Raw genomic sequence first — 20,646 nt, forward strand, 5'->3', positions numbered from 1 at the left:
ATTTGCAGCACAGAACATTCCGGAAACAAAAGTATTTTTGCTGTGTTCATGAAAAGGACAGAATGTTGACCAAGCACAGGTTTTCCAATGATGGAGATGAGGAACAGAATGCATTAGAACTCTAACCACCATCTTCCCATCTATCAGAGACTGCCTCCCCCCAAGGCTCGTAGAAGTGCAGAGAGACCCAAAGATGTACACCACCCAGACCATTTGTGGATGCAGATTGGAGAGTGATGTGAGACTCATTAGTTTTTGGAGTTCCAGCAGTCACTCACTCATACAGGCTCGAAGAATGATCTGCATTTAGAAAAAAGAACAAAACACTCTCTCCTAGTGCTGGAATGAAACCCAGGGCCCTGCGCACTGCCACTGATCTAAACCCTCAGTCCTTGGCTTTCTGAAATAGCATCTCACTATGTAGTTTGAACTGGCTTCAAACTCTGAACTCATCACCTTCCCGATTCTGCCTTCGAAGTGCTGGTATTACAGGCGTGCACCACCACACCCAGGTCACAAACACTCTAACAGCATCCTTAGGTCCTGGTCACAGTGTTCAGGTCAAACGAGCCTACAAATTCATTTCTCCTCATCTTTTTCCCCAAGGCTCCTTCAGGCAGAGCATGTGTGCCTAAGTGTGTTCAAATCTGTGTGGGCTTCGCAGTCTGAATGCCTGTGGTTGTGAAACAGGCTTAATGTTTTTTTCTGAAAAGATATCTGAGAAAAAAGAAAAGGATATTTCTGGGAAGCATGTTGTCATTCCACCTACCCATCTGGACGACTCTCTAATTTTAAGTCTCATTTTAATAAAATGACTTTGAATAGCTCAGCTTTTATGATTTAAATGGACTTTGATAGTGGGATTTAACCATCAGATATAACAAAGTGGGTGGACTTCGGTCTTCAGACAGAAAAGAATGAACATTCTGAAAGCTGTAATTAAAATTTTCCATCCACCCCCCATCCCCCCACTCCCCACCTCCGCCCCCGACTCTCTTAAGGCAACTATTGTCAGACTTGGGATCTCCAGTGCCCAAATTTGAACCTTGAGTTTTGGAAAAAGCCTACAATGAAGGGTGGGGTGAGGCAGTTGAAAGTATTTTGGTGGAAATCAGTTGCAGCTGCCTGAGAGTATCAGCACTCTGAGGTGTGTATTACATTTAAAATTACATCTCTGGTTAGAGTACAGAGGCCATGCTCCTTTTCTGAACACAGATGACTGAAATAACTCCATGGCAGGTGGGTCTTACAGTCCAGCCCAAGCGCCCCAGCTGCTAAAGGAGCAGTTGAGGAGACAGGAATGAAGAAGTGCGCCCTAAAAAAATACCAGAAGACAATACAGAACAATTTGGATTCAGAGGGTACAGACAAGACAGTTATCACAGAAAACCCAAAACATCAGCTCTATTCAGCATGTATTCAAACCCCAGACCTTACAGTCATCTTTCATTCACCTCGTCTCTCATACCCAGGGCAAGAGCCAAGGTTTTTGAGACCTGGAGTGTATACAGTAAGTAGAATTCTTAAACACACACACACACATTCTGATGAAGCCCACTGTGGGGGCCAGAAGCTCAGGGAAATGCCTGCCAGCTCATCCTTGCCCTCCTGCTGATTCCCCCGTCCACATAAGTCAAGAACCTAACCTCTTTTCCACCTTCCCCCACATCCTGCAAACAACCGCCTCAGTTTCTTGCCTGCACCACTGACATGGCCTTCCATCCACACTTCCTTTGTCCTTTAACAGTCTACATCATAGCAAGTGAGATCATGTCCTCTGGTTGGCTCAAAACCTCTGAACTTCTCATCATATATATCCAAAGTCCTTATGGCCTGTTACTGTCCCACGTCATCTGGTTACCTGTGCCTCTTGGACCAAGCTTCCTCTGGCCTCTTATTCAGTTCACTGCACAAGATTCCTTACTGGTTTGGGAGCCTGTCAAACTCGCTTGGTGGCCTTTGCATTTGCTGTTCCTTCTGTCCATAGTACCCCCCCCTCCACTTCCTTCAATCTCACTGTTTCTAGGCTGTTCAGTAAACCAGACTCATACACACGTCCTTGCTTTGCGTTTCTCCCTGCAGGCTTGTCCTCTGTTGGTGTACCTTTATTTCTTGTCTCCTCTCCCCTTCTGCACCACAAGCTCTGTGAAGGTAGGGGTTTACTGTACTCACTACGATGTGTCCATTCTTAGAACAGTGCCTGACACCTATCAGGTACTTTACCTTTATGGAAACAAGAAATTACCAAGCCTCCGTAATTAAGTCCAGCGTGAGGTCACTGACCAGAGAAGAAGAGAAATTATTTGGTGGGAGATGGAATTCCTTCTGGATGCATTTATCATCACTTTATGGGAATGCTAGATAGATACCTGTTGAGTTGATAAAGAAAAATAAGTCCTTACTTTCTTAGGAAGAAAAACAGGATTTTTCAGAAATTTCAGGCATGGCTTTGCAAAAAAAAAAAGTCAAAGTTAAAATGCACTAATTCTCCAATCAAGCATTACTATGCCTTGCTACACTCTTCTTTTACCTTTTCATGTTGCAAATAGGCAAGAAAACGTCCACAGACTTCAAGGACAATACAATTTCTTGCAAAAGGTATTTTCTCGGTCCCTGAACTTAAGCTGGACGTTCACTCTGCAATGTCACTTCTAAGCCTGGGATAGCCAGAGGGGGTTCTCCCCCTTCCCCCCCCACATCTTCAGCCTCTCCTTAGGGTAAATGAATTCCCTGGAGAGGGCGCCACCTGCAGGTCACGGCAATTCCAACGCTCAGTCCCTGCTTTTGGATCCTGGTCAATATTGCTGGAGAAAAGATAGCAGGACGTGCGGGGATCTCTCTGCCTGGGTGCCTTCTGGGCGGCTGGCCAGCTGGGAAAGGGAGGTCTTGGGGCGGCTCCATTCTCTGAGCGTGAAAAAGTCTGGATCGCTTCTGCTGGGGAGGAGTGGAGGTGTTTGGGGATATAGGACTTCCAGATTAGGACTTTTTAAATAATTTCCCCACGTAGGGATCCCCTAGAAAATGATGTGATGCTTCTGAAGCCCCCATTTCCCTCGCACCAGTTCCGTTTATCGGAAGAAACTGTTCTGCTTTCAAGGCCGTAAGCGGTGGCCCCGGGAGTCAGGTCTGCCCCGGAATCGGTCTTCCGGCTCTCGGGGTGAACGCGGGAGTCCACTGCCCATTCATTCAACAAGTATTTATTGGGCGCCCGCGCGGTGCCAGGCATCGGCAGTGCCCCAGTGCGAGAAGCGACTGTCGCTAGTTCCTCGTCCTTCCCCCACGGCCCGGGTGCGCGGTGGGAGCGCAGCCGGCACTCGGCGCCCGCCGCCCGGGGGTGCTCAGCGCCTCCAGCGCAGCCCCGGGGCGCCCGCCGCGGGAATAGCTCCCGGGAACCCCGCTCCAGGACTCAGCCCCGCGGGGGACACAGCAGATCGCGGGAAGGGAAGAGCCAGACCCCAGGGTGCCCGGGGACGCCAGCGGCCGAGCTCGGAGTCCGGAGCCGGCGGCTCGGAGGCGGACCCCGGACGGAGGGCGCGGCCAGCGGGAGGGGCCGGGGCGGCGCCGGGAGGGACGCGCACGGCCGCGCGGCCGGCGGCCCAGCAGGTGACCGCGGGCGGCGCGGGTGCGGGCCGGGGCCGCGGCGGGAGCGAGTTGGAGCAGCGCGGCGGGGCGACGGCCCGCGCGGAGTCGGCGAAGTTTGGCGGAACATGGCGGAAGAGCCCGGGGCGCGCAGGAGCGCGCGGTGGCGGCCGGCGCCCGAAGAGCTGTAGCGCCACCGCAGCCGCGCCACCGCAGCCCCGCCGCGGGGTGAGGTCGCCGCCATGGCCCGCTGGATCCCGACCAAGAGGCAGAAGTACGGGGTCGGTGAGTGATCGCCCCACCCCACCCCAACCCACTCCGACCAGGACGCCGCGAAGTTCGCGGGCAGCGGCCGGGCCGAGCTTGCGCAAAATCGGCCACCCGGACCCGGGTTCCGCTCCGGCTGCTGCAGCCCCGGGGGTCAGAGCCTTTCCCCCGAGCGCCGCTGGGGAAGTCGCTCTATGTTAGGGGACACGATGGGGCTAAAAGGGCAGTCCGGCTTGGGGACGGAAGGAGTCTAGTCCCGAACCCCAAGCTCCCGCGCTTCGCAAAGTAGGAAGGTCAAGGCGAGGAGAGCGCCTGGACTCGTGGGGCGCCCTGTGGTGAGTCCATGCAGCAGTAGGTGGCCAGCCGAGGGCGGAACACCGGGTGTTGCTGCTTGTGCCAACCACCCATTCGTAGGTTCTTCTCTGGCGCCCCAAAGTGAGGAGTTGGGGGTGGAGAGCCTTCCTCCCCCTCCGCCCCTCCCTGGGTCTGGGTCCTGATAACAGTGCAGCTGGAATGGGAAGCTGAAGTTGCGGTGTGGAGGTGATGGGAGAGGCAGGAAGGAAGTGGGTGGCGTGGGAAGGAGGGCGCAGAGTGAACGGAGAAGTGTGAGCCTTCCGAACCCCGAATTTCGTGGTGTCAGGGGGACAGTTGATTAAAGACAGCCACGACAGGTCCGGTGCATGGCATTCGTGACCGCGGAGCCAGAGAGCCGGCGGTTGCCAAAGACTGCTTGTCGTCGTGTGGGTTTGGATCCGAAACGGTGGATGTGTGGGACGTTGAAGTACCCGGGCAGAAAACCGTGGCCCTTTTCACTTTTTATCAAGGAGCGAGGTTGAGGTCAGGTGGGACGCTTTTGCCATTAGCAGGGCAATTAGACTAGAGGGAAGGAAGCCTCTTGGATAAACTGTATGGTTGAGAATTTTATCACTTCCCTCAGGTTCATTCACTTGGCCAATTTGGAATTTAATCTTTGACTTCACTCCCTCCAGTGCCCCTCTTTTTACTCGCCTTCTGGTGTGGGGAGCAGTCCCCAAGCTCCCCTTCTATGCTTTGACAGCTAAATCTGAGACACTCGATAGCTCTCCCTACCTCTGTGGCCATAAATCAGTTTATTTTTTTTAACCGTCGCATGTTTATTTATTACATTCTTCTTAGATTGATACAGATTGTGAACTTACACTTGGGTGTGTGTACTGTCCCAAGTACATTTTCTCTCCAACCACATTCCCCCTTTTGCTGTTAAATTACTTTCAGAATCTTAGCTCTCTCCTGTGGCTACAGGCATTATTTGTCCTGCCCCAGACCACCAGGACTTGATTTAGTCTGACCAGGTACCGGTTAGTAAGCAGCTTGTAGTTTTAAAAGGGAAGTGCCCATACAGATGAGAGGGCTGGTGCAGGGCTCAGTAGCGTGCTCAAGGCCCTGGGTTCAATCTCAGTGCCTAATTACTAATTACAAAAGAGTTATCAGTTCTGGTTTTGTTTAGCTAGGTTAAAAGCTGTTTCCAAAAATATGACTTCAGTGTTGCAAAAAGAGTTTGTATTGCCATAGTCATAGGATCAAGATATGAAGTTTTCTTTTTAATGTTTTTCCTGGTGTTCTGGAGTCGGCTGGTGTCACTCACTTATCATCAGTCAAGAAAAATATTTGGATTGCACAGCTAGAGCACAGGTGTTAGCTAATTGCTCCAGGATGTAATTAGGAGCACTTCAGGAAAAGGTGTGGACTTGACAAAGGACCCACAGCTAGCACACCTTAACCAGGTGATGATCTCCTGTTGCCTGAAAAGGCCTTGTGCATCCCTCCCTGCTGGGAAGCCTGCCCTGGCCTATAGGGATGAGTAGGGGAGCCCAGTTTTCAGAGTTCCCATCCTGGGGTCAACTCCCTGCACCACCATTCTCTTTCACTGCTGCTTTCATTAACCCGCCAATGCAGACAAGCCACTCTCTCAGTGCAATATACTGGAGAGTCCCTCCTTTGGGACTTTGCTCCCATTGTGCTTGTCCCCTGTCCAGGGGATCCTTCCAACTCTGCTTTCCACAATCTAGCCCTTCCCTTGGGGCTCAAATCTGTTCCACTTTGAGCCTCCTTCAAATTTGCTTTTTTTTTTTTTTTTAAACCCCTGAGCTTCCCAAATCTTCACGTCACTTCCTCACCATGCCTCCATTGCCCCTCGCTTATTTTGTTGCTTAGTCTCTTGTCCTTATCAGTGACTCAGATATCATGAGGTCATGGTTGTGTACCCCTACCGCTCAGGAAGTGTGCCAGGTGTATACAGTAATCCCTCTTACTGTTTCACTTTCCATGGTTGCAGTGACCTGCAGTCATCTTGAGTCTGAAAATATTACATGGAAAATTCCAGAGAAGGATAACATTCATATAATTTTTATTACAGTATATTATAATTCTATTTTCTTGCTACCCCTTGTTAATCTCCTACTGTATCTAATTTATAAACTATTATAAGAAGTATTGTTTCCCAACAGCACAGTACATACGGGGTTTGGTATCGTTGAGGGTTTCGGGCATCCATTGGGGTTTTGGAACATATACCCTGTGGATTAAGGGGGTGTTAGTGCAGTCAGTACTGCTTGCCTTGATCTTGGGGTGCTGTTCTAAAGCAGACTAACCTAATTTCTCTGGGGGCTTAATGCAGTTTTCTCCCCACTAGATTCTAGCATCTTATTCACCCTGATAGGTATTTTGTTTGGTTAGAGGAGAGAGAGCTCTGCAAGTAAAGAGAGAGAGAGGGAGAGAGAGAATGATTCTGCTAGGCAAACAAGGAAGCAGGGCATAGGCAGATTTGTTTAAATATAACTGGGCATATTGGACTGTTTTGGAATCTTATCATTGCAGAGTGTCTGCTGGTTGATTTGGTTCTAGTGAAGGAGGCCATAGGGTAGCCATGTTGAAGCTTTGTGATGACTCAGAACTGGCCCTGCCTGTGACCAGTGTGCTGGAGAGGAGGCTGCCTCTGCAGGGCTGCAGTGTGAGGGTGGAGCTCATCTCTCCACTCCAACTGTACCCAGAGAACTTGGCAGCCTCTTCTGTTCTGTCTCTCTCTCTCTCTCTCTTTTGTTGGGACTAGTTTGAACTCAGGGTTTTGTGCTTGCAAAGCAGGCACTCTACCTCTTGAGTTACACCTCTAGTCCATTTTGCGCTGGTTATTTTGGAGATGGGGTCTTGGGAACTATTTGCCCAGGCTGTCCTCGATCTGTGATCTTCCCAATCTCAGGCTCCCAGGTAGCTAGGATTACAGTGTGAGCCACCAGTTCCTGGCTCTACTGTTCTCTTGGTGTCCCTCTTGGGTGTTCCTGACATAGCATAGATTTTTCTACAGGGACTGAAATGCAGTCTGTCTGGGAACCCTTAGTTGTTGAACATAGTACTATTGACTTAATCTCTAGCGTTGAGTGGACCTAAATGGTTAGTGCGTGTTATCAAGTGGGGGGACTGATAGTGCTGATTCTTCAAACTCAGGGTTCTTTAGTACCCCAGAGTGAGGTGTGTACAGCTGAGTGCTAAGTGCTTAGGAACAAGTGTTCTTCCCTGCAGCTAGGCAGACTTTCTCTTCCTCCTTTCTTCCTTTTTCTTGCTTCCTTTCCTCCTCCTGTTCTCCGCCTCCTTCCCTTTCTCTCTCTCACCCTCTTTTGCTGTTTGAGCATGTGAAGGTATAAAACACTTCTATTTGGATTTTAAGCAGATAGTAGTAGGAAGGAAGTCACTCTTCAGTTATTGAAAGACTTTTGTTTGCTTTCACACAAGCCGTTTATGTCAGGTATAGATCACGTTGGTTACAGATCCTTTGCAAAGTAGTTCACTATTGCACCTTGGGATTCCCCATACCAGTTTCTATAGGGTGGTAGCAGGTCATTTGGAGAAATGTTTGCGTTCACTGTTAGCTCTTCAATGGTTTAGTTGCTTTTGTCCCCAGCGGGTCCCAAAGCACTTGGCTTTGTAGAGCAGATCTCACATGTTGATTGCAGACGTAAGTCAGACTTCTGTGGGTCTTTGTTAATGCATTCAGGTGTGTTGGTTGCTTCTCATCCAATTTTTCCTCCCTGTGACACCATATTCCTTCTGCTACAGCTGGAGTGTGACAGCAGGGAGGGGCTGTCAGAGTAACTAGTCCAGGTTCCTTTTCAAGAGAGGAACTTGGTGCCTGGAGAGGGACTGTGAATTGCTTCACAGGGGTTCTTGCCTTTTGGGTTGCAGGAACGCCTTTGGCAGTCTAATAAAGCCAGTGAGCCCTTCCTCTATCATGTTTCTGAATACATCAATGAAAGCACAGAGGATTGTAAATAAGAAAATTTCCTGTATTGAAATGCAGTTGTCAAGCTATTTTTCAATTTTTCCGTATTGTAATATATGTGTCTCTTTACTAATGCATGAAATAACAAGATCTAATGACAGATCATAGCTACCATAATTTCGAATTAGTGACGAGCATATATGATTTCTTACTGGTGGCAGTGTCTCAGGCCCTACTGTTCTTCTGTGGCTTATTGTCTATGGCAGTAACTGAAGCAAACGCTGACTGTCCCTTGGAAAATAGAGGCGTGACTTTCTTTCCTATTCACATCCAGGGGCACTCTGAATTAGAACATAGATTAAGACTCCTTGGTTGATGTCCACACAGCTGATTAATTACAGAGTCATCTGAGCAACAGCAGTAACAACACGTCTCTGCACAGACGTGGTGCTGGATGTCGTATAATTGTGTGCATCCAAAGTCCCTGCCCTGATGTGTTCCTGTTCTGACAACATGGGCGAAGGCTTAAATAGAAATTACCTTGTGAAGTACCGTTCCAAACTTTGCCCTAACAAGTACTGTCCCAAATCCTTTATTTCAGTTCATTCTGGTGACACAGAGGTGTCCTGGAGCCATTTTCAGAGGTTCATTAGATTAAAAGTTTTCCACAGTAATACTAAGATGTCACTGGCCTGTTGGCATCATCTCTCTCTTGAGTTTCCCAGAGGTGGAGTGTGACAGGAAGCACATCTATGCCACAGGCAGATGTGGAATCCAGCTGCTCCTGTAAAGCTAAAGAACTCTACTAATATGTGAAAGAGTGCCATGTTTCCTAGTGGTTTTGCTGGCAAAATTAGTCTCACTCAAAACTATGCATTGTTGCTAACTTGTATTGGGTTTACTATAGTGATTTTAAAATTAATTGGCTAATTAAACAATCTGTTGGTTTGAATACTGATTGCCTGTACTCATAACTGAAGTAAATACTGTCTGTTAGAAAATAGAGAGATAGCTTTCTTTCCTATTCAAATCCATGGAGCCTATGAATTTGAACACAAGTTATGAATCACTGGGCATGGCATAGGCATGATGGCTTATCCCTGTAATCCTAGCTACTTTGGGAGGTGGAGATAGAGAGCATCATGGTCCCAGGCCAACTCTGGCAAAAAGTTCTGGAGACCCCATCTCAACCAGTGGCTGGGTTCAGTGGTACGTGCCTGTCATCTCAGCTATGGTGGGAAGTACAAGTAGGAGAGCAGTCCAGGCATAAAGTGAGACCCTATATCAAAAATGGCCAATGCAAAAAAGGATGGCAGAGTGGCTCAAGTGGTAGACTGCCTGCCCAGCAAGTGTGAGGCCTTGAGTTCAACTCCCAGTAGGATACACACACACACACACACACAGAGTTATAGATGTAACCTAGATGGACAGTGCTCCCTAATGGTTCCCAGTAATTTTAAGACCGTAAAGAGGTTCTTAGACTAACAAGTTTGAGCACTGTTGATTTATGTCGCCTCATTAAATCATCGTGGTGGTAACTGTGGATGTGATGGTCACCTTTTCCAGACAAGGGGAACAGGCTTCATAGCCTACTCTCTCATCCGTGCCATGTGTCTTATGCCCAAATGGCTTTCCCCCGCATTGTGTACCCACGCTCCTGTTGTTCACCTGTCGCCTGATTCTTGCCACGTCTAGGTATCATTAAGTAGCACCTTCACGACTAGTACCATACCCACTCCCATCGTATTGTTTCTGTGTGATGTTGTCTTTCTGTTGCCTGCTTCGTCCTTTTACTTAAGCAGTTATCGAAAAAGAAAACCTTGCCTCCCTACCATCACTTGCCATGGTAAGTGATGAAAGAAGCAACCATAAAAACAAAGGCCACAAAAACAGAGGAACAGAGTGCTGGATTCTGTCTGGACCCTGTTGCCCAGCAAAGCTTGAGCCCAAGGTCTGCTTTTCTTTTATTAAAGGAGGAGGAGTCTGGTGCCCATCAGAATCTTTCTATCTGAGATTCTCTTCGAGTCTCCTTCTGAGTAGAGGTTATGTTATACAAAGTCAGAGCAAACACTGAGTTAGTGATTTCAGTAGACCTCCCTTGTCCGTAGATTTGCTTTCTACAGTCTGTTACCCATGAGCAGTGGAAACATTAAATGGAAAATTCCAGGCACAAATAATTCATAAGTTTTAAATTGCATGCCCTTCTGAGTAATGTGATGAAATCTCTTGCCACCCAGGTCCATCCCACCCAAGGCATTAGTCATCTGTTTGTCCAGGGTATCCATGCTGTATAGGCTACCCGCCATTATCATTTGGTAGCCATCTTGGTTATCAGATCAACAGTTGCAGTATGACAGTGCTTGAATTCTGGTGTCTTTATTCTACTTACTAATAGCTCCAGAGCACAAGAGTGGCAATGAAATTTTATTGCAGCATGTTTTTATAATTGTTTTATTTTATTATTAGTTGTTACTGTGAATCGCTTACTGTGTCTGATTTACAAATTAAACTTTATCATAAGTGTGTGTAGGAAAAACATAGTATATGTGGTGTTTGGTACTGTTCACAGTTTCAGATATCCTTTGGGGTTTTTTGGAACGTATCCCCAGTATATAGGCAGTGTTACCTTGTTCGGGCTCATCTGGGAACTTGTGTGTCTTGTTCTGCTGCCTGGGGATGATTAAGAAGGCATTAGGGATATTGATTTGGGGTTACAAGTAAATTTTAGTGAGCAAACAGATTCGCAAATATAAAATCTACAGCTACTGAAAATGGGAGCCTTTTCATTTCCATGTGTTTGGTAGATTTGATATAGCATTTTTTCTTAAAATGCCTTCTGATCCCTCTCTCTATGGTCTTCCTCCTGTGTCCCTGCCCCCTCCTCCCTGTTGTTCTGCTTTGTCAGACCTCTTAATGTTGTACTATGAGCTGACTTCTGTGTCTGTTTATCTACCTGTTGCCAGGTGACCTCTCCCAGCCCTCTGGCTTTGACTCCCATCCACTTGCTGCTGACTTCTGGATTCAGAGACCCTGCAGGCCTCCTCCCTGGGTCTCAACATCTCAGTAGCAGGCAGCTGTCCTGGGCTCTCAGTTGGACATTCCTGCTTAGTGTGTTAGAGCAGAAGTTTTGATCCTTTCTAGCACAGGGCCTGCACCTTCCCCATTTCTGTTACATCTGTTCGGTGGCTTAGACCAAACACATAAGAGTCACTCACATTCAGTCTGTCATGATGTCCGTTCGGTCTGTCTAACCCCCAGATACACCCTTAGCCACCACTTCCTGCTCTGTCTGCTGCTTCCTTTTCCCCACAAGCCTGCATCTCCTTCCCAGAGCTGCCTCTGGTCTCCTTACTGTCCCCCCTATGCCCTTAATCATTCTGCACACAGTAGCCAGAGGACCCTTTGAAAGGTAAAAGCCCCATGTCACTTCCCTGCGTTAAGTCCTCCCGGGTATTTCCACTGTCATTAGGATGACACTGAAGTTCATAGTCACGGCCTATATGCCCTGCGGGATTGCATCTGCTGCTTGCCTTTTTGCCTCCCTTTTTCCTCCCTACATTCCAGCCACACTGGCTTTCTTTCTGTTTTTTGAACTCCCCAAGCACAGTTTGACTCAGGGCCTTGGCACTTGCTCCTCCCTCTTCTGGAATGTGCTTCCTGGATGTTAAAATATCCAATTCTCTTGTGTTATCCAGGTCTTCCTTCAGATAACCCCTTCCCAGAGAGACCCGTCTCTTAAATCACCACCACCATCCTGGCCCACGCCTCTGGATGTCTAGTCATGCCCCTTTGTTCATTGGTGTTGACTGACTAGCTTCCATATTAGAATGCAAAGCTATAAGGACAGGAACTGTTGTGTATTCTGTCTGTTTACCCCAGTCCCAGGAATGGCACCTGGCTCTTAGCACCCATTGAATATCTGCTCAGTGAGTGCTGAGTCATCACCTACCTGTGTCTTGCCTATTGCCTACCATAGGAGAGGTTTTGCCCACACTTTGAGAATATGATCCCATGCATGCTTCTCGTGAGATAACACGAAAAGCAGTAGGAAAAGGGACATTTGAATAATAAAGTAGATTTAATAAAATGTAGTGAGCACAGGCTTGTGTGAACACAGGGGGCAGGAGAAGAATTGAAATAATAAATGATGCATTCATTAGGAAGAAAATGGGGATTTCCCCCAGCTATTTGTGGAGGCTCTGTGGAGGAAGGGCATTGTGGGATTGGCTAAGTGGAAAGAAAAGGCTGGGATCACCATGGGGGAGACTTAGGAGGCTCTGAGTCACTGGATATGGGTGCTGCGATGAGTATGAGTCGGAAAGAAGGTGCAATCCATGGGAAGAAACGAGACATGAGACTGACTTCCTCTTGCAAAGCAGGAGTTGTGATGCTTAATAGCATAGCTGCTGTGCACCAGGTAACTTCAGGAGAAAGGTAAGAGACCACAGGTAACATGGGGGAGAAGAAAATGTGATTTAGAGTACCAGCCCAGGGGCTTTGGAGCAAAGATATTAGTTACTCCAAAAATTAGTTCTTCACTCAGGAGGCAGGGGCAGGAGAGTTGCAGGTTGGAGGCTATATAATAAGATCCTGTCTCAAAAAAGAAAAAAAGTAAAAAAGATTTGTCAAAATTTCTGCGGTTGTCATAGATGCAATATTGCCACCACGTTAGCTGAAAATGTAAGTGAACTGGTGGTTTCTCCTCATCTAAATTTTAAGAAACAAACTGGAAAGGTTTGAGGGTATAAAATTCAGTCTCACTGCAGTGAATTTTCCCATAAAGCCCAAAATCTCCAACAGTTAGCTTATTTCCAGACATACTCAATATATTAATTACAGCCCTCTGCACACAAATGAGTTTTAGTACTTTGCAAAAGAATAAAAAGATCCAGGACTTCAAAGGGAGTTGTAATGAACTTGACCCCTATTTCCGAGGTCCAGGAACTTGATTGGGGTCTTACAGTTTGTTCTTTGCTCAATATTTCAATGGAGGGAAAATGTTTTCTCTTCAGATATGTAAACTAACTTGAGGTGTGCTATTTACTGTGGACTTTTTTTTTTTTGGCACTGGAGTTTGAACTCAGGGCCTCATGCCTTCTGGGTAGGCGCTGTACCCTTGTGTCATCCCCACCAGCCCTGTTTTGTGTTGGATATTTTTGAGATGGGGTCTTCTGAACTATTTGCCTGGGGCTGGCTTTGAACCATGATCCTCCTGATCGCTGCCTCCTGAGTAGTTATGATTACAGGCATGAGCCACTGGCACCCAACTTGTCTGTGGACTGTGGACATCAAAGAACACAAAGGTGCCGGCAGAGTGGTTCAACTGGTAGAGCACCTGTCTAGCAAGTGTGAGGACCTGAGTTCAAACCCTGGTACCGCCAAAAGAAAAAAAAAACCAAAACACACAAATGCTTGAGGAATCCTCTGACCTTGATTTGTAATTAGCGTCTAACATACCTCAGGATGAATGGGGTTTTGTTACCAAGCCTTCAGAAGTGCATCTGAGAAATTGTTTTGAAGCAGAGACGTGGGCAAACAGGGAAGCAATGGCCCAGCATGTTAATTGTGTTTTTCCAAGTGATGTTCAGGTTGTGTCCTCTCGGAGCCTGGCTGGCGGTCAGGGCTCACTCTAATGATTGTCTGAATTGCTGGCAGCCACTTCCCAAACAAGAGACAAAAGTGGGCTTTGTCTTTCTCAAAACTCTAGGCCATCACACAGCCCCTGTTGTTCAGATCCGCCTCAGATATTTATCCACCTTTTCCTGACTGTACCATTTTCTCTCAGATTTCCAAACCTGATGAAACTCTGATTGTCCCCATCAGGTGACAGTGGGATCCTTGGGGCACCCCCTCTAAGGGTCCTGAGTGTCGACTTTTTAACCTTGAAAACAACTTGAGGGAAGAGAATTGCAGCAGAGATTAATCCCTTACTGAACTAGCTCTTTACTGACTCAGCCAAGGTGAGCAAGAGCACATCCTGCAGCTGGCTTGTCACCTGTGTGCCCGCGGCAGGCTGTGCTGTACTCAGTCTGTGCTTCCTGTGAGTCTAGAGCCAAATGGCTGTCACACCCAGCTCTTCTTGCCATAGACCGACTAACTCTAAGTCCTAAGATTGCTAGAACAATCGTGTGTAGAGAATCTTGAGGTCTGAAGAGATGGAGCCAGCAGGGCCACCTTTCGCCCAAAACCATCATGCTAGAAAAGAAAAAAAACCCACAAGGCATAAATGACTTATCCAAAGTCACACTGCTCATTGCAGAGTTTTGTTTCAACTCATTTCTTAGCTATTGCTTTTCTCTTTATATCACAGGAGGGAGAAAGTTTCTTTTTATCAGACCTCCATCCCCAGAAGAAAACACCTGTGTTTTATTTTCAGGTTTCGTTATAAGATTCAGAGGCTGAACACTTGCCTTGCATATGTGAGGCCGTGGGTTCAATCCCCTACCTTGCAAAAAAAAAAAAAAAAAGTAAGTATATCCACCACTCAGTAAGTTAGATACAACTCTGAAAACATCTTCCTCTTTTTAAGAGTTCTGGGACGGAAGTGTGTCTTGGGAGGTTTGAGCCTGCAAAGTGGATGACACCCTGTGGATTCCACAGTTTGGACGGTGACTTTTCACGTGGTGTTAGGCCTGTCATGGGACCTCAGGGTCTTTGATTCACAGCACTGTGCTGTTGACACAACATCATTTGCAGAATTAATAAGGAATGTGACATTCTCATCACATCACAGACACGTTTGAGAACCAGTGTCATTGTGTGGTCAGGTTTTGAGGGGGAAGGAAGGGCATAGGGATAGTCAGAGAATGCCTACTTTTTTGGACTTGAATTTTGAACAAAATGATGGTGCCATATTCTGAAGAAGTCAAGGACGTACCAGACACCTCGCTGTCCCACCACTCAGCTTCTCCTGCTCCATTGTCTCTGAGAGGAGCAGATGACTTCAGCCTGGTTGAGGAGATGTGGCTTCCTGTCATACGGGACTATCTGCTGCCTTTGTCCTGGAGCACACTCCTCCTGAAGCAGAAGCAATGTCTGTATGCCTGGTGTCCAGAGTGCTCCTGCCGGAGCTCCAGTACTTTCTCCCTCAGGGCAGGAGGCAAGCAGGGAAGGTCTGCTCCAAGCTCTGTCAGGACGGTTAGTATTAGACTTGTGCAGGATTCTGACGCATTGCTGGGAACTTTTATGGTTACGAATGTTTTATGAAGCATACTTATACACCTGTTGTCTTTAAAGAAAGGATCGTAAGGTTCAAACCTGGGGGGAGCTGTAGTATAATTGAAGCGATGATGTTCTGTTTCCGGTGGCAGCGCTGTGGGGTCATTATGGTCTGAAGAATCCAGTTATAATTGGCATAACTTATCAAGTAATGATTAAAATTGAAAATGCACGTGGCCAGCTCAGGAGGTGGAGACATGAGGATCGTGAGTTAGAGGCTAGCATGGGTTACGTAGTAAGACCCTGTCTCAAAACAAACACGAAAATGCACAAAGCCTTTGACGTAGCAATTCCATTTTAGTGAGTTTATCCTACCCATATCCACACATGAGAAGAAACCCGTGTGGACAAGGCTCCTGTATTATTCATTACAGCATTATCTTCAGAAAACCACAAGACCAACTTAAGCACTGCCCAGTAGGAAATGGGTTTAGTAATTTATGGCATAGATGTAAAACAGAACTCCATACAGCCTAGTGATGCCACTGTCTGCTACAGGTGAAGGGTGATCTTTTCAAAAAGTGGTACTGTAAATGCTTTTTAAAAATGTGTCAAGACCCCCCTACTTCATCCTATAAAAATTGATTTTAGATGTTGAAAGGTAAAACAGCAAAAGCTCTGAGAAGAAAGTAGAATAGTACATCTTCTTGACATTGGCACAGGCAGAGATTTCTTAAAGAGACACAAAAAACACTAATTGTAAAGGAAAAAATTATTCTGGATCATAATAAAGTTAAGACCTTCTTCTCATCAAGTGATGCCCTTAAGGATTAAAAAGGCAACCCACAGAGTGGAAGAAGACAAACCCATCCACATGTCTGACCAATACCTTATATTGAAAATGCCAAAAGAACCAAATCAATAAGAAAAACCAATAGCCCAATAGAAAAATAAGGAACCAGAATGAATAAATGCTTCCCAAAAATGGCATCCAGTTGTCTTAAGAAACCTGTGGACAGGTGCTGGTCTTCATCGATCATCAGGGAGGTGCAAACACAGTGCCAGATGAGTACAGCCCTAGCAGATGGACTGAACTGAATAAAACAGAAAAATGCAAAACCAAGACAAGTCTCAGCTGTTGGTGAGCTTGGGTGGCAAAGGAAGGTGTCATGTACAGGTGGGAGCACAAGTTGCTACAGCCAATTTGGAAAATCTTCAGTGGTTCCTGGTGAAGTTAGCCACATATCTGTCCAACAGTTGTACTCTTAGGGAAATGAGTATACTTGTGTGCAAGAATGTTCACAGCACACTATTCAAACCAGCCCCAAATTGGAAACCACACACATGCCTATGAAGAGCTGAGTGGAAATGTAGATTGGTGTCTCGGCCAGTGCGGTACCATGGGGTCATTTACATGTGCACAGAAATAGGGACCAATCTTAGGAACATGAGGCTAACGAAGGAAGACAGACACAAAGGGACACACTGTGTCCTTCTGTGTGCACATAGACCACTGTAGGCAAAAGCTCATCTGTGTTTTCAGAAGTCAGGACAGTGGTTACCCTTGATGTCTCCAGGGCAGGAGGCTGGAGGAGGTGCTGGAAAGGGGGGCATTTGGGTTATTGGTAACATTCACTGCTTCTTCATCTGGGTGTTGGTTAAGTGAGTGTGTTCACTTTGTGAAAATCTAGTGAAATGTACATGTATGGTAGGTGAACTTTTCAGTATGCATATTTAAGCCTAAATAAAAAATTTTAGAAGGAAAAAGAATGAAGCCGTTCTGTGTAATGTATTACTATAGACTGATGCCTGGATAAATCTGAGCAATGGAGCAAGGTACAAAAATTATAATATTAATTTCATTCATAAAACATGTATTTTCACAGTACCCACTGGGTATCAGAGACTGTTTACACCAGGCACTGGGGACAGCACGAAAAGTGTGCATCTGTGTGTATATACATGTTAGAGTATTTTTGAAAGAACACACAAGGAATTATCCATTGATCATTTCTTTGAAGGGGTCAGGAGTACAAAGGAGAGTCTTCGTGGACTCTTTTTATATACCTCTTACAGTTTGTACAGTGTGAATGGATTACCAATGTAGACAAATAAATTGAATTTAGCAATCCTGTTATTATTAATGTAACCGTGACCCAAGGCAGCCTCTGCTGACACCTCTGCCTTAGAGCTCTAGCAACCGAAACACACTGTTTTTAGTGGTTTGCCCCAAATCTCACAGGATGTCTTGGGTGGGTTTGGCAAGTAGGGCTCCTGTGCTGGCTTCCAATGCTGACTCTTGCACATTCTAGCAAATAATCTAGCTATAAATGCTCCTGGCATCAATTCTTGATAGCCATTTATAATTTAATACACTTTGCTTTCTACTATTCAGCTAATTACTTATGGCACACTCCATCTCTCTGTTCATAATCCAAAACCACATCCAAGATTTCCAATTAAGGAAAGATGGAATTTTTCATGTTTGTTAGTCTCGCCTCTTTATTCTCCTAAATTTGAAAACATGTAGGATCACATTTCATGAATTTTAATTTTAATTTGTTGGTTGTTTTAAGGTTCTAAGTGGCTATTTCTTGGTGGCTAAACCATTAATCTGATTCTTCTGTCTATTTAAAGACGATCAGTATGATGTAATTGTCTTATTTTGATAAGACACTTGCATACATAAAATAAAGTATTTGAATAACAAAGTAGAATGTTTATCCACAGTAACTTCTGCAGTTCAGCCGTATCACTAGTGTATATACCTTGAAAAAATGAGTTACTGAAGCAGCTCGAGACCCAGATGTTGATTCGCTCAGTGTCACATCTCCAGCTAACATTACAACCGTGACTACTGCTCTTGGCTCTGCAGACTGCAGTGCTGTGCAGTTAAGTCGTGCTTGAAATCAGAATTGCCAAGGTCGGAGAAAGAGCTGTTTGCCCTGGAGTAAAACTCTGGAGAGTAACTGCTTGTGCCTGAGATTTTTGAGTCCAAGTTTGTAACTTTTATTACTCTTTCCCTTTGTGAAGTCATAAGAGGCCCTGAGCCAAGTGAGAAAGTAGGAATAAGATTAGCACACTTCCTGGTACAGTGGGCTGTGCACGATCGTTATCTGCAGTTTGCTGGGCGCAGCTGGCTGACAGTGCCCTACACCAGCCTGCAATCAGGTGCCCTCGTTTGCTGAGCAGGGTTGATGACTGAGTAGTTAATATTGCTTGGATTTGAGCCTTCCTCTAGACCAAAGTCTAATATAGTATGGCCAGAAATTGTCTGATCTTGCAAGAATCTTCCCGGAAAATATTTGCGCTCCTAGAGGACTCTGGGTGATGTGGCTTTTGTTTTCTGGTCTTGTGCTTTTGGGGTAACACTCATTGGCTTAGAACAGGCTGGGATTCTAGGAAGTTTGAATGAATGATGAATGAATGAATTCACTTGCTGTGAACTAACACTGATGTTTTGAGTCATGCCAACTTGAGTGCATCCCCACTCATGGCTAACCTTCCTTACTGCTCTGAGCCATCGGTATTTGTGAATGTCCTCTGTGTTTCAGTGGCTCGTGAATTATATAAGATAAGGAATATAAAGAAATCACGTAGAAGGAACAGGGAAAGGCTGTTTTTCATCCCTTTGGACCACACATCTCCAGCTTTACGAACTCATAGACATCTGGGACCAGTGGCCCTGGGCCTGCCAGCTCTGTGCCTACTATTTTGATTACCATAGAACCTGAGGATAGGAATCTGTTGAGGACAGAATCCTGATTGTCTTCTGTGCCTGTACACCTTCTCAAAGAAACTGATGACCACTTGAGCCAAAGAGTCAAGTGCATCTATAACACCCTGGAATCGACTTCCAGAAGATCAGGGCATGCCTTGGGGGAGCTTGGTATCAATTGGTCTTTGGCAGCTTAGGTTGCTACACAAGATTGTTTTCAAGTTGCCTGATAGCTTCTGGGAGGTCTGCTCACATGCTCACCAACTCAGAAGTGGTTGGAGTCTAGAAGAATTCTTTCCATGTTTGAGCTCTGATCTAAGCCAAAGCCTTGGAAATTGTGAGTCTGTCTCATATTTTCTTTCCTCAATTAGATACGGGTCTGCTCACTCAGTTCAGATTTTTGACAACATGACTAGTTTTAAAAGGAAATAGCTCACTCCCTGAAGCAATCCATAACCCTGTCACTTTCTCCTTTGGTGGCATTTTGCTTCTGACTTTAGTGCAGTGACACAGCACAAGTGTTGGACCAGGAAAAGCGACAGTCCTCATTTGCTGCCCAAAAGACTTAAAATTTTTAATTAGTGTATGTTAACTGTACAAAGGGGTTTTATTGTGATCTTTCCATATATACAATTAATGTTCTTTGTGCAGCTTCCATCCCTCATTACTCACCCCATTTTTTTTTACAATTTTAGTGGGTTTCATTATTCTATTTTCATATGAGCATGTGATGTACTTGCATCATAGTCACCCTTCCATCACTATATCCTTTCACTCTTCCCCTTCCTCTTGTTCTCCCCCCCAAACAGTCCATCTTTTACATTTGTGTCATCATTTTCTTAAAAAAAAAAAGAAAAAATCTAGATTGCACACACGAGAGAAAACATATAGTATTTGTCTTTCTGAGTCTGGCTCATTTACTTAACATGACAATCTCCAGATGCAAACTACATACTTTTATTCTTTATGGCTGAATAATATTCCACTGTGTATTTATACCACATTTTCTTTATTTATTCATCTGTTGAGGACAGCTACACTGACTCTATAGCTTGACTGTTGTGAATAGTGATGCTATAAACCTGGGTGGGCATACATTTCTATTGTATGCTGACACATTCTTTCAGATATATGCCCAGGGGTGGTACAGCAGGATCATATGGTAGCAGTATTTTTAGTTTCTCGAGGAACCTCCATACTGATTTCCATTGTGGTTGTACTAATTTACATTCCCACCAACCATGTACCAGGGTTCCCCTTTCCTCGTATATTTCCTCGACAGCCATCCTGAGTGGAGTAAGATGGAAGCTCATATTGTTGTGATTTGTATCTCCTTTATGGCTGAGGATGTTGAACATTTCTTCCTGTTTTTATTGGTCATTTGTAACTTTTGCAAATCAGAGAGGACACGTGGACACAGATGTAGGGATTTTTGCTTTCATTTGGTCTCTTTCTCCCCTCTTTACTTTTGGTGTGATTTCTTTGGGAACCTGGGGGCCACATGCCACGAAGGGGAGGCATCACTAACGGTTACAGAGCTCCAGGAAGAGTACCATGTCTCTGTCCTGGCTTCCTAAGACTGCATCTATCAAGAAATGACAGATGGAGAGAGTAGAAATACCTGAAATGTGACATGTGTCCCATTGCTCATATATGTCTTTATGTGCTTGAA

General features: G+C 45.7%; 1 protein-coding gene across 3 annotated transcripts in view; it reads left to right on the forward strand.

Moving 5' to 3' along the window:
* Positions 1-3,649: 3,649 nt before the first annotated feature.
* Positions 3,650-20,646, forward strand: part of Dock5 (dedicator of cytokinesis 5) — a 180,777-nt gene continuing 163,780 nt past the window's right edge. For all 3 annotated transcript variants that reach the window (XR_012441570.1, XM_074055185.1, XM_074055186.1), the window contains exon 1: positions 3,650-3,864. Coding sequence is in view for 2 of the 3 variants with exons in the window: in XM_074055185.1 (XP_073911286.1) it covers positions 3,822-3,864 (43 nt within the window). In the remaining variant the exon portion in view is untranslated. The remainder of the gene's footprint in view (positions 3,865-20,646) is intronic.

The sequence above is a fragment of the Castor canadensis genome, chromosome 14 (genome assembly GCF_047511655.1).
Source record: "Castor canadensis chromosome 14, mCasCan1.hap1v2, whole genome shotgun sequence".
NCBI classification, from domain to species: Eukaryota; Metazoa; Chordata; class Mammalia; order Rodentia; family Castoridae; genus Castor; species Castor canadensis.